This window comes from Telopea speciosissima, chromosome 11 (assembly GCF_018873765.1).
Source record: "Telopea speciosissima isolate NSW1024214 ecotype Mountain lineage chromosome 11, Tspe_v1, whole genome shotgun sequence".
Classification (NCBI taxonomy): Eukaryota; Viridiplantae; Streptophyta; class Magnoliopsida; order Proteales; family Proteaceae; genus Telopea; species Telopea speciosissima.
In genome coordinates, this window is record NC_057926.1 from 53,840,843 (window position 1) to 53,855,208 (window position 14,366).

At 39.3% G+C, this 14,366-nt stretch overlaps 1 protein-coding gene across 3 annotated transcripts in view; it reads right to left on the reverse strand.

The window, feature by feature from the left end:
- LOC122644647 (ATP-dependent DNA helicase homolog RECG, chloroplastic) overlaps positions 1–14,366 on the reverse strand; it is a 133,882-nt gene that overhangs the window by 17,632 nt on the left and 101,884 nt on the right. For all 3 annotated transcript variants that reach the window (XM_043838034.1, XM_043838036.1, XM_043838035.1), the window contains 2 exons: positions 10,237–10,395; positions 8,121–8,204 (listed from right to left, as the gene is read on the reverse strand). In XM_043838034.1, coding sequence (XP_043693969.1) covers positions 8,121–8,204; positions 10,237–10,395 — 243 coding nt within the window. The remainder of the gene's footprint in view (positions 1–8,120; positions 8,205–10,236; positions 10,396–14,366) is intronic.

Sequence of the window (14,366 nt, forward strand, 5' to 3'; positions counted from 1 at the left end):
GATCAACATATACCAATCTCCCTATCTTAGGGTACATGGGAGGCTGTTGGTATGAGGTGTAAGATCCACTGCTACTGTCATATTGAGTTTGAGGCATGTATGACTGGTTTGGGACTAGGAATGTATACCCAACACCTGACCTAGAGCTTTGACTGTCATACTCAGCTGCTGACTGCCCATACTGACCATAGGCACTATAATCAGAACCGGTGCTCTGCTGGCCATAGTCATAGCCATGATGATGCTGAGATGATTGCCATGACTGATGCTCACTAGTAGTATCTATACTCATGCTTCCGAAACTTGTAAGCATGGTGTTCATACTGTTGTTGTCCTCTTTTTTCAAACAATTACTATTCATCCTATTTTTTTCATTTTCTTTTTTCAAATAAATCATTTATTTTTCCAGAAATTATAATAAGGAATTTATTAACTGAAAAAAATATCCGACTCCATGAAGTGATAGATCGAGCAAAGATGTTCAACATATATTAAAACCACATGAATCTAACAAGGATTACAAAAATTTTTTTTGGAAAAAATAGATTTGGGGAAGAAATAGAAAACACCTTTGAAATCTTGCAAATAGGTGATGATGCTCCAAATTGGCACTTGAATCTTCACTTTGGCACTTCAATCTAACTCCAAACAGTGCATTCCATCCAACAATCGAAAGAAAGAAGAAGAAATTTGAAGGAGAGGTGTTTTTCCCCTTGATTTAGAGCCTAAGAACTTCTGTTCCTGCTCTCTCTTATGTTGGAAATGGGTTTTTGGGTGAAAATTGGGCTGAATACAAGTAAATAGCACCTTTGGGCCCAACCGAGATATCGCCGAGATCTAGGCGAGATATTGTTTTTTTTGTACTAAAAAAAACTTGATTTTCACCTTCGAGATATCACCGAGATCTCGGCTCGGTCGAGAAAGTGCACTTTTGAGTACCAACTAGGAACTCGACTCGGTTTTGCCCAAAACCGAGAAACTCGGCGAGATCTCGGCGAGATCTCGAACCTTGGTTGTTGTATTGGGCTACATACATCAAGGTTCAGCCTTAAACCCTTATCTGTTTGTGCTGATCATGGTTGACTTAATAACCATAGCCATACAAGAGGGGTGCAATGTCATAGAAAATCCACAGATCCAATGACCTTCGTGCAGATCCTTCACAAACCTGTGCTCCAATAGATATTTAGTAGTGGTTCCAGAAACTTCAGACAGACTGACGTAGATCAACTTACATGAAGGGTCATTTTGGTATAATTTTTCATTTTGTTTTTTCTGACACAAAAATGTTTTTACAAGTGTTTGGTATCATTTATGGACCCTATTTCTATTTAAAAAACATCAAAATAATAGAAAAACCATAATAGAGTTGAGACCTTATTATGGATTTTGGCCAAATATCGTTTTTAGTCATTTTTTCGGAACTTTAATGAGCATGTGCTTATAAAGTCCCAAAGTCGAGGGTAGAGGAATCATTTCCTCCTTTAATTAGAAAGGCAAGTCCCGACCTACTCTTCTTCTTCTTCTTCCTCCTCCTCCACCAGTCCCTCTTCTTCTTCTTCGAGAAACCCCCCCCCCCCCCACCCCCAGCTGCAACCCAAACCACCCCAGTCTCCTCACCCATCCCTTCCCTGCTACTCTGCCCACCACCACCATCCTCTATTCCACCCCACCCGTCCCTCTTCCTCTTCAAGCACAAACTGCTCCTCAGGTGGCACTGACTAGGCTTATCCAGTTCAAATTTGAAGGTTGACTAATCTGATATGAGATTATGAGGCTTTTATTAGATTCATTGATGCAGGTCCAAGCACTAGGAAGAAGAAGAAGCCTTGAATTTGGCTGCTGATTTTGTTTTTTCGTTGGAGCCTTTTCCCATACTTAGTTTTTTTTTACAGCCTTTAAGAACTGATTCTGATTGGCTGGATTTTGTTTTATTTTGATTGGTTCATCAGGAATCTTTTAAGCTAAGTTAATTTAGTAGATTATTTAGCTTTACTTCCCCTCCACGATTTCTATTAGGAGGGTTGATCTGTTTTGTAATTAGAATCAGATTTGGGATTTGATTTGAATCCTAATCTGAATAGGATTTTGGCTTTAGCCTTGGTTAATAAATAGCATTATCGTGGGAGGCTCCCCCACAGTTCAATATTCAAAATTCTGCTTCTTAGCTTTGCTGCCATTGCTGCCGATTGCTCTGAGTGCTTGCATCCTTGTGGATCTCAAGGTGGATAGGGTGGGTGGACTCCCGCGACTCCTTGCATCGTGAAGATCATGAGGTTTCTCTCAATTGCTCAAGCTGCTGCCTTTGGAGATGCTTCAAACCAGTAAGTCAATTTAAATTTCTGCTTACACCCTTCTACTTCTCATCCTCCAACCTAAACCTGCCCATTCCCATCGATCCCCATCAGACCATAGAACCAGCATCCCCAGCCCCTCCTTTAAACCTGCAACTCTCCATTGAAACCATAGCTTGGTTTTCAAGCAACCAAGTTCCAGCCACCTGATCCCCTCCAAACTCCCATCGAGTCCCTTACTCATTCCCCCCTACACTCGATCCAAGATTTAGGCCTTCATTCCTTCTCTAACCCCCCATCACCACACACCATTAAAACCCAAAACCCAGAGATCGATAGATCAATTCTGCCCTAATTTTGCAGAATTTTCAAACCTATTAAAACCCTGATATTCTTACACATTAATAACCCCCTAGACCTGCCTATTAAAACCATATAAGCCTTACCATCAAAATCTCACCCTAACCCTAGTTTTACCCTAAATTACCCAATCCTACTCTAATCAGCTAGCACTGTTAGAGATCCTGGTTCACCAGTTTCTAGTAGGAATTAATCCTATCTGGAACTACATTATTCACAAAATGCTGCAACTTCTGAGATCTTGATGATCAAAGAGTGGTGCAAGTGCATGCGCCCAAAAAAATTGTTGCAGATTCACCAAACAGAGAAGAATCTACATACAAATCCCTCCACCTCTTTCTGGGTTAGTCACCATCAATCAAAATTTTGAACCTCCCATTCCACTTACATCGTTTCTTTTATTCATGTACGTATTCTCCTGATATCTCAGTTCCGAAGCCACCAGAACATAAACAAAAGCATTTTTTTAAGACCAAAGCCTTCAATCTGTTTAAGAGATGAAAAAACTGATGCTTGTACAAGAAACTGAGATAGGGCTTTTTTTTTGTTGGTTCAGAATTGGGACTGATATGAAGAACCAAAGGCAACCCAGAGAATATACCAAACATCTGAATCACCCCAGCCGCCCCTACCCCAACCCAGAACAGAAGCAGTAAGAGGGTTCAATTTTTCAACCCAAAAAATGGAAAGGTTTTTTGGGTTGAAAAGAAAAATGGAGAGGAAGAAGATGGGAGGGAGAGTGTTCAATGACAGTGGTTGCATAGTTCGAGAACTCGCCGTGAGAAACCAAGACGAGTTGGCATACGAGTTGCAAAAGTGCAACAACTCGACCGAGATCTCGACCCAAACTCCTTTATATGAGTGCCAAATCTCGAGATCTTGGTGGAAAATCTTGGTATACAGACACCTATCTATGCAAACCTTGGTATACAGACACTTATTTAGGCCAGGAACTAAGACAGACACTTATTTATGCCTAATATCATTTAAGTAAATGTTTTGTATTTCATTTACTTAAGATATTATTCATAAATAAGCAAATACCCCCTATTTGAATCCAATAAAAATAGTTAAACAATCAAATTCCAAAAGGAAAAAAAGTCAACTCCCCAGTTCAAGAACAAAAATTGGATTTTCGGCGATAGGTGCAATTTTCAACTTTCTAATGCTGGGGTTTTTCTCAAATCTAAAAATTCCATAAATCTTAATATGGTAAAACATTGTTAAAAATCAAAAGCGTGGTAAAATATTCATTTGTTTTGATGTCTAAGAAAATATTTTCATTCAGAGCGATTTTGACAGCATTCGTGCACACCAAATTAAGTTTGACCGGTACATAACTCATATTTGGACTTTGTTTTTGCAAAATCTGATAGTGTCAGTGTTTAAATGGCCTAAAATAGGCTGAATACCAAGTTTCAGACCCAAACTAGGTCTAAAACCCACCGAGTTGAGGCTTCGAGTTGGAAAAAAAAAATGCACCAACTCGGCGAGATCTCGACTCAACTTGGTTTTTCAAGGGACCGAGTTGGTACCGAGTTCTGAGTTTTAGTACCTTGAGTGGTTGTAGAGGGAGAGTAAGGCTCAGCTAGGTTTCGATACAAGAAGAAAAGAAAAAGAAAAAGAAAAAGAAGAAGATGGAGAAGAAATCAGGTAAAGAAACGACTAAGGATAAAGAGGGTTTCAGATTGGGGAGGAAGACGAGTGAAGAGATGCCTTATTCACCCACCACTTAAACTACATATGGGGGCTTTGGCCCTTTCTTCAAAAATTGTTATAAAAATCATTCGCACCAAACCTGTTTTTCACTCTATAATCAACTAAAACCAAAGACGATGGGGGTGCCCTTCCAGAACCAAAGGAGAAGGAGGCGATCCAAGATGTTGGGGCTGCTGGGGCAGATGTAGCCATTGATGGTGATGTTAATCGTTATAGGGATGGTGTGGTGAGGGATCATCGCGAGGTGCTGATGGTTCTCGTTAGCACCGAGGCAAGGTTTTTTAGAAGAAGGGACTCGTAGAGTGGGGAGGGGAGGTCGATGGAGACTTGCCGTTAGGAGCGTTGTTGTCTCAAGGGCCGAGGGGCCTCAGAAGAGCTCAAATGCAGGGGGTAAGGTGGCACCTTGCGCTGATGGTACTGAAGGAACTTTGTTCCCAGTTGAAAGTGGCTCAGGGGGAATTGTTTCTGCAATTGGTAAGGATAGGGAGGGGACAACCAATCTAACGCAAGAAGCCCCAGAAGAGGGAGAGCACATCCTCTCTGATGGGGAAATTGTGGCTGTTCAAGATGTTGAAGAACACCGTGAGGATAGTGGAGATGCTAGATTAGCCGATGGGGGTGAGGGGTCTTTGGCTAGGCCACTTTCTTCTCATTCTACCAATGGCGAAGGAATGGAGAACTCGCCGGATTTTTCAAGGGTCCGGAATCTGCATGTGGCGGAATCCCGCTGAAGGGGATTTGGTTAATCAGCTCCAATCGAATGGAGGTTTTTTGGAAGGAGTTTGAGTGAATGCCGGTTTGGGCGATTAGCGATAATTTAGTGGAGAAAGGCGTGGTGGTTACTACTTCTATTAACCCTCACGTAAATGTTCCTTGGCTTTCAAATTTGAACGTTAGAGAGAAATCTTCCGTTTTAAATATGCCTTATAAGGTGGAATCAGTTCAAAGATCGGATCCTTGTGGGTCGGGTTATGAACAATCTGATCAAGAGGAGGTGCAAGGCGGGTGGACTCAGGTGTTGGGTCGGTAAAATCGTGATAGACGTAGCAATGCTCTTCGAGGTGGTCGTGTGGGTTCCCATATGACAACTCCAGTTATTGCCAGAACTCAAGGTCAAAGGAATGCAAATCTTGGTGTTAAGGCAGTGGTCGCGGCGGTAGGAAAACATCAGGTTGAAAAGGAGTTAGGAGTGGGGTTGCAAAAAATTCCATCTCCCTTTTCGCCAGAGGAGGCTCTTTTGGCCCGTGTGGCTTTTGATCGGCCTGGTTTATATGCTGAGATCCCCCGACGATCAAATAGAATAAGGACCCCCTCGATGCGCCTCACAGATCCCCCGTAGCCTTTTTATTATTTCTCTTGGGTGAGCGAGTGGCTTGTTGCCCTCGCCATTATGTAATGTAGTCCTAGATAGGTAGGAGACCAACTAGGAGCCAGACAACAGGATCAATAGCAAAAGGGGTTGCTGGTTCGAATGGACAACACTAGGATTTAGGTTAATTCTAGGGTTTAGGATGGGAATTTGGGAATGGGTCTTATATGGCTGTAATATGCAGGTCTAGGGGGTTATTTTGGTATAAAGAAGTTCGGGTTTGGATGAGTTACGAAATTCTGAAATTTAGGGCAGAATTAGATTTAGGGTTTAGATGGACAGATTGGGCTGCAACTGAGATCGAGTGGAGAGATAAGGCTGGACAAATTTTAGAGTGAGGCTAGGGTTATGGGAATCGATTAGGGTTAAGTGGAGGATTAAGAAGAAGAATGAAATTGCAGAATTATAAAACTACTTACTTGAATTAACACTGATCTCCAACAGTATAAGATTTAAGAAAAGCTAAGAGAGGACCTCCCGATCTACAAGATGCAAGGAGTTACTGGGGATTCCAGTCCTTCAACCTTGATATTACTCACAAGGGGGGGTCTTGATATGACACACAAGACAATCTCTGAAGAGAGAAGCAGCAGCAGCAAAGACAGCAGCAAAACAATATTTTTTATTAATCAAATTCGTATTCAATATTTGACCACCTTAGAACCTTATATAAAAGACTCAAAATTAGACTCCTACACTAAAAGGAAAGGCCTAACCCATTCCTCAACTTACTAGGTAACTTAAACTGACTAGGAAACTAGAATACTAAAGGAAATAGACTCAAAACATGACAGGACTTATAGAGTCCTAATCCAGCCCAACTTACATCACATGATCACTTAATAAACTAAGTATTGGGCTAATCCCGTATGCAACCTATATACCCCTAGTTTAGGCTCATTAAAGTGGCCTATTACATAGAAAACCCTTGGGTTCAAAGGCCCAACATATATATATCCCAACCCTAGACTTATTCCTAATAAAAGAAGCCCAATTTGGTGATAAATCTGCATCATTATGTTTTAGGACTGAGTCCCTTTGTTTAGCTTTAGCTTTCTTTGCCTTCTGTCTATCTTTAGGCTTGTTTGCCTCCTTTTTAATCTTCAATAAATTTTTATTTATTTAAAAAAAAAAAAATTCTATAACCAATTATGTTTAGTAGTTACCAAACTGTTTTTATTTTTTTATCAAAAATGGGTTTCAGTAATGATTTTTTTAAATAGGCCAAAAACGAAATGAAAAATGATACCAAAAAGACCCGAAGAGAGGGACACTTGCTAATATACAATAATTCCACATAAATGTGCAAAATCTCATACCATTTACACACAATTTAACTATAATCTAAACCAAAAAAGCTCAATTCAATTCAACCAAGCCTTATCCCAACTAAATGGGGTTGGCTATAATCTAAACCCAACCCCCCCCCCCCCCCCCCGGCAACAAACAAGAAAAAATGAGACATTATTCATCTACATAGACACATGCACAAATATATGGCAAACCTTTCCTTAGTAGCACAAATATCTGCCACATGGCAGTTCCACTGGGGCTCAATTTTTGTCCAGTCCATTGTCTGTCAGTATGTTAAGTTTCATCCCAAGTATAATCTTCCCAATGGAGATATAAAGTTTTGAAATTAGTTGAATACTCGACTTTGATTCACACATACACATAAAACGGCAAAAGTGATATAAGCCTATAATGGTGGACCATAAAATGGAAATGGGGACCAAAACTTGACTTAATACTAAGTATGGCTTCCATCCAATGGTAGGTTTGACCAAAGGGAACCATCCGCATGGCTGAAAACGGTGGACTGTTAAAGAAAGGGCTACCTCAGTGTGGCCAAGTAAAAAAACATGCATTAAGAAAAGATGACAGAAATTGTTTTGTTTGTACTGAAATGGACACATGGAGAAGCAGATGTTTTTCTGTTTCTGTATAAGCAGGAAATACTGCCTGTCCCATGCATTTAGGCCGAAGGAATTATCATGCCAAATAGTTCTTTTTGTCATTAGTTGGAACCTTTGGAAAGAAAGGAGTAATTAGACTTTGGAGGCCAAGTAATAGGCTGTAATTCCCCACAGGTACAGTGTCATAAATGAGGTTCGCATATGAGTCTAAGGTATTTGTATGGCTAAATGTTTCTCCACTCCACAAAAGAATGGCCAGTAAGAGATTGAAACACCCATTTTGACTGATATCCCTTTTAAATGAAATTTTATGGCCTATCCCATAATTCAGAAAAAGAAATAACAGAAATACAAGTGAATAATTTTAATAGTAAGTGGGAAGAAACCCGCTGTTTGAAATGCCAGATCACTATTTATACACTGAGAGCTGAATGTAGAAAAGGTGGAAACAAGCACAATCACCTGATAAACATCTTCAAATCCCTTATCATTGCCTTCAAAGATGTATGTCTCTATTGGTATTCTTCCAGGAGGTAAATCTGTTATCTATCATTAAAGAAGCCTTGTAGTAAATAAGTTGTAACTGAAATTCAGTGTCAAAGGAACAATTAACTACAAGAAGTTCATCATGGTATATAGCAGATTGAATCATCACTAGAAGATTTGAGACTTCTTAAAAATACAATCCACAAAATGTTTGTTTTAGCACAAAAAAAAGCACATAACTGCCCTCGAGACCTCAGGATTCAAGTGGTTACAACTTACAAGTTCATGTGAGTGATGAAAATTTGACAATAAAATTAACTGATGTCAACAGAAATTCGTTGTACAAGACCTAGGTATTGATGATGAATCAATACAGGTTCAGCTAACAGATCCAGGGCAAAGTATAACAGTGGAAGTGATCGAAAATAAAAAGTAAACAAAGAGTTCAACCGCATGCTGTGCTCACATTTAGAAAATTTTTTTTATACCCTATTGGAATTGCAACACATTAGAGGAAAATATAAGGGTGATGTAGAAGAATCCCCATTGAGTTTCTCAGGCTTTGATTTTTCAATAAGCTCGAAAGAAATCAGGTTTTATATGAGATTGCTAGCAGCTTTATTATTATATGATATGGGTTCAGGTATTAGTTATGATAGATTTACTTTTGATAGCTGAATTATAAAGCTGAGTGGGTATATAACGCAACCCTGGGTTCCAAAACCTTAATCTTTGGTTGCTATGACCCACTCAAATTACAAGAATCCAAATATAAGAAGATAATGGCAATTCTGTAATTAATTTGAAGTTCAGAACCAATAAGTGAAGATAAACAGAGTTATGGACTCAGCTGGAAGCAAATATTTAATTGGGGAGTGTTTCTGGAAACTAACAATAAGAATGGGGAACGAATAAAATAAACTCAGAACCAGAGGGGCTTTTATGTAACTTTGGGCAATAGAGTTTTAATTTATAACGTGGGGAGGTTGTCTTCAATCTTTTGACGAAAAGCAAGACGGGAAAACCTGAATAGTCATGTTGACAAACCACTCTCACCTACCAACTCCTCTCCCCCACTTTTTTGCTCTCTGCATTCTGCAAGTTCCTCACCTGAAACCCACTGCTCTTTTACTCTCACCAAGACAAACAACAAATGGAATGCAATCTGAGAAATCACCGACTGCGCAAAAGTCTGAAACGGGCTTCATCCACTTCCCAGAACCATTCTTACAGGGATGCCATCAAAGGTAAGGCCACTGCTTCAACTTCTCAGTCCCCCTTGCTCTCCACATTCTTATAACTATTTTTTAAGAAAGCTAGTCTGGCTATTGGGCGAGTTATTAACTTCCATGATGTCATGATCACTAGGGTATGGGAAAACCTGTCTTACCAGCTCGATTGGGCATGTGCTTCTAGAAGTTTACAAGTCTAGATCTTCCTTAGGTGTCGATTGGTGGTCATTGTTAAATGTACAATATCCCCTGATATGCTTTTATCTTTGTAAAAGGATAAATATAACAACCACACATGAGATTTTACCTATACTAATGAAATCGTTTCATATCCTCCCCAGAAAAAAATATACAAAAAGGAACCTTGTCAGAACATTGCATCATGTTTTCCTTCACAGTGAGTTATTAGAAGCTCATGATTCACGAAATGATAATTAAACCCCCCAAAAAAAATCAGAATACATCCCTAGTGATAACCAAACATAATATTTTTGCTTTGTTGAATTAATGCTTAGCTTACAGAATTATCTAGGTAAATTAGATACAGCACACAATAACCATTATAAGCAGTTTGCGACAATATGGTGTGATATGTGGGTCATGCTTCCACTATTTTTTTACGACTTGATTGCAAATTCAGTATTACATTGTATTCCCGTATCCATTAGAAAACACATCAAAACATATGAACATTAGAAGCATGACAACTAGGGTGTATCTACAACATTTTAGGGTTATGGAACCTATTCAGGAATTAAGTCAGATGATCAAGGCCTAGGAACAATTAATAGTTAAGAACAGGATTAGCACACTGTTTACAATATCAGTAATTTAAAGTAAGAGGAAGAAACGTTACATACTTGGGTTAGAGTCATGTCCCCATATAAAGCCAAAGCAAGTGTCCTTGGGATCGGAGTAGCTGTCATAGCTAGAACATGAGGAGCCATATAGACTTCATTTTCGGATGACCCATCAGACTTTGCAAGGTTCAGTCTGGAGTTTGCAGACGCATAATACAACTGCAGCATTGGAGAGCCTCAATTCTCTTAGGATTTTACTGGTGCACAAAAATTAAACCCAAAGCTACAGGCTATGACACAGATGTGCATGAGCATACAAATGCATACATGCAAACGCGAACACACACACACACACACACCAGTCCCTGTATCTCTATATGTGAAACAACTGCCATTAATGCTCAAGGAATTTATCAGTATTAATGCTAAAAGTGAAAGGTTTCTAATTTCCTGAGGGGAGAAAAATTTGACATTTTGTTATGCACTGCGGAGAGAATGTTGTCAATCTAAAATGCAATGTCCACAAAATACAAGCACTGAAGAAAGGGGCCATAAGTATCATTTCCAAAAGTCAAGGATATATAAATACACGAGTATCCATCCACTTTGCTAATATCCTGCTTCTTTTCTTTGGATACCTCTCTATACTATTTTACATTATGGTGAAACCGGTATTTTTTTTACCATGGTAGTAGTGAGGAATTGTTAAGACTCAAGAAAAACTTAATAGAACAATAAAAATAAAAATAAAACCAAAAAAATTACCGATACTGGAGCATGATGAATATTCAAATAATTATGATCTATAAATTTATATTAAAAAGAAAAAAGAAACCTGTCAGTTGCAGTCCTGCAAAATAGAATATGCAAATATTCTAGAACTAGGGTTTCACAACAATTAGAGCCTCCAAACCGTGAAGCAAGCTTCAGGTAAACATCTAGGCTAAAGCAAGGGAATGTTGCTGCAGTATATGAAAAGAGGAAAGCTCTAGTAGTACTAGGAAGTGTTAAATCTAGGATCAGGGTTTAGGAGTAGAATGTTGTCAATTAGTATTAATGTGGAATCCTAAGTCACATACGGGTGAAATAGAGATTCCAGCAATGACCAGAATCGTAGGGCTTAAGAAACCAGAACTGGAAAATTTTAATATCTCTCAATAGGTGAGTCATGTTATTTGTTGATAATACATTGTTGGGGCCCTTACTGAACAGCTCCAACTTTTGGGATAAGTGGTTGTAACATGGTACCAGAGCCAGGAGGTCAGGTGTTTGATCCCTGGTAACTGCGAGGGGTTGTGTTATGTGTTGTTGTGCCCCCTTTGATGCAACATGTGGAGCCATGTGTGTGTGGGCCTGCACGCGCTGGGATGTGTGTTGTGTTGAAATATGTTAAAGTGTAGACCGGTTCCCTAACCAGTTCGGTTCTTGGTTTGGTTCTTTTATTAATGTGTGTAACGTAACCAGGTACATATAGTGTCTAGGTTCATTACACACATGTAATTGCGTTAGATTGTGATTGTGTAAATCATTGCATATTTGTAATATTCTCAAGTTATAAATAAAGTGGTGGCCTCAGTCATCCAGACAAGCCAATCTATTCTTCTCAACTTGGTATCAGAGACCAATACTTTTTAGGTATTTTTTTTCTTTCACTAAGAAGAACTCGGGACCCACGCATCTGAGGGTTCAGCCTACCAAGGCTGAGCATGTTCAACTAAGTGTGTTGCCTCCACTGACTCGCTGACCTACTGACCAACAATGGCGTCAACACCCACTGCCACTCACCACCAGGGTCTCCAGCCCTCTTCCTTTGCTACTGCTCAGGCCCACCTTCAATCACCGCTGGACCCCTGCCAGGGATCCCAGCACTGCCGCCACATCTCGCAGGGCTTCTCAGCCCCTTCTTCTCCATAGCGCAGGGCTCCAGGCCCCTTGTTGCTGCAACACAGGGCTTCCAAGCCCTTCTCCAGTGTTGCACAAGGCCTCCCAACCTCTTTTCGCCATCACGCAGGGACTCCAGGTCATAGTCCGAAATCTCGCGAGATCTCGCCGAGATTCTCGGTTTTTTCATTTACCGAGTCGAGATGGCTTATGAAACTCAGAAGTGCACTTTCTCGCCGAGATCTCGCGAAATTCTGGCTCGATTTTATGATGAAACCAGGAAGAGAAAATGCAAAATCTCGCCGAGATCTTGGGTCGAATTGCTTGTTTCGGGTATGAGCTTGACCCATTTTAACTTCATTTAAGCCATCTACAGATTGTAAACAGCCCCAGCTCGACAGAATCATTCTTACTCCTCTCTATTTTGCTCTCTCTTCTCTCTAACTCTCTTCTTCGCTCAAAGTCTCAATTCTTATCTTCCCTTCTTCATTTTTTGGTTGGATTTGAAGCTTTGGAAGCTGATTTTGGTGCCAAACTAAAGATTGAAGCTTAGTTTTGCAAGATTGATCAAGATTTTGAAGGTTTTTTGAAAGGTAACCCATTTTCCCTAAACCTATTTTTTTTGAAAAAAAATTGATGAAATCTTGGTAGATGGGTGTGATTTTGAGTTATGTTATACAAGTTTGGCCGATCTATCACTTGATGGAGGCCGAATTTTTTTTGGGTTATTAAATTTTTAATTTTAATTTCTGGAAAAAAAATGATTTTTTTTAAAAAAAAAATTAAAAAAAATAGGATAAATACTTATTGTTTGGATGTGATCTTGATGTATGTTAGACAAGTTTGCACGTTCTACAGCCTCATGGAGTCATTTTTTTTTTCACCCATTAAAAAAATTATTTTATTTTTCAGATTTAATAATAATATTATTAAAATAGTTAAAATATATATAAAACTAAGAAAAAATACTTGTTTTTGTTGGAAAATTATGCACAACATTTGTACATAATGTCCAACTTCAAATGATGTCAAATACATAATTATGTTGTAATATTTTATATTTGAAGGTATAATTATTTATAATAAAAATTGTAAATATTATTTTTAATTAATAAATAAATACTAGGGTTAGGGAATAAATAAGAGATAGGTATTTGATTGTTCTAGTAGCTTCATATTATGTTTAATAGTTATGAATACAATACTTTAAGTGTTTAATACCTTACTTTAAGTCTGTAATAGTTACTCATACATGTTTTTTTATGTAACAGTGTAAAAAATAAGATATTTCTTACACAATGGGGGATATAGCATGGCAACATGGAGTTCCGATGTCTGAGGACAAAAAGAAGTCAAAGTGTAACTACTGTGGAAAGATTCTAAATTCTGGAAGAGCAACTAGATTAAAGGAACATTTGTTTGGTCTGGGCAAGGATGTTGCCAAATGCCGAAATGTTCCGAGCCAAGTAAAACTGGCAATGGCACAAAACTTGAGAGGAGTACGAACAAAGAAAGCTGACAGGGAAAGACAACAAATAGCTTTCGATGAGGCAGTTCTAGAGAGGCCTGGTGTAGACATCCTTGGAGGAGTAGGAGATGATACTGAATATAGGCCTACACCTGGTGAGTTCGAATCAGAGGCCGAATATAGGATTTATCAGCAGACTTTGGTAGAGAGTAGGCAAAGTTTTCATTTTGAGAATATAAGAGCATATGAGCAAGCAAGAGGAGCTGGTGGATCTGGCTCAGCTGCACCAGTGCAACAAGATGAGAGGAGGAGAAGCACTGACACAAGAGATATCCCACGGCCCCAAGTCCGACCCCGAGCACATTCCCCAGATACCATTTTTGAGCAGGATCCATCTACCTTTAGGCAACAAGATGCCTTCCAGCCAACCATCCCGCAAGTGTTTGGTGGTAAACAAGAGGAAGCACGGAAAACCTTCAGCAAGTTTATGCTATACAATGGCATTCCAGCTAATGTAGCACAAGGAACATATTATAATGCATTCCTTGACGCTACAGGGAGGGCTAGCCAAGGATGGAAGGGGCATACACTATATGAGTTGTATAATGTATATTTGCCGAAAGAGTACATAGAGGGTCTGAAGCCAAGGTGGGACACATATGGGGTTACTCTTATGGCTGATGGTTGGACTGGACCTACTAGACAGTCCATTATAAATTTCATGGTGAGTTGTAATGGGAAGACTGTCTTCTTGAAGTTTGTTGATGCATCAAAGCATGTCAAGGATGCATCATACTTGTATAAGCTACTGAAGCAAGTGGTGGAGGAAGATATAGGAGCA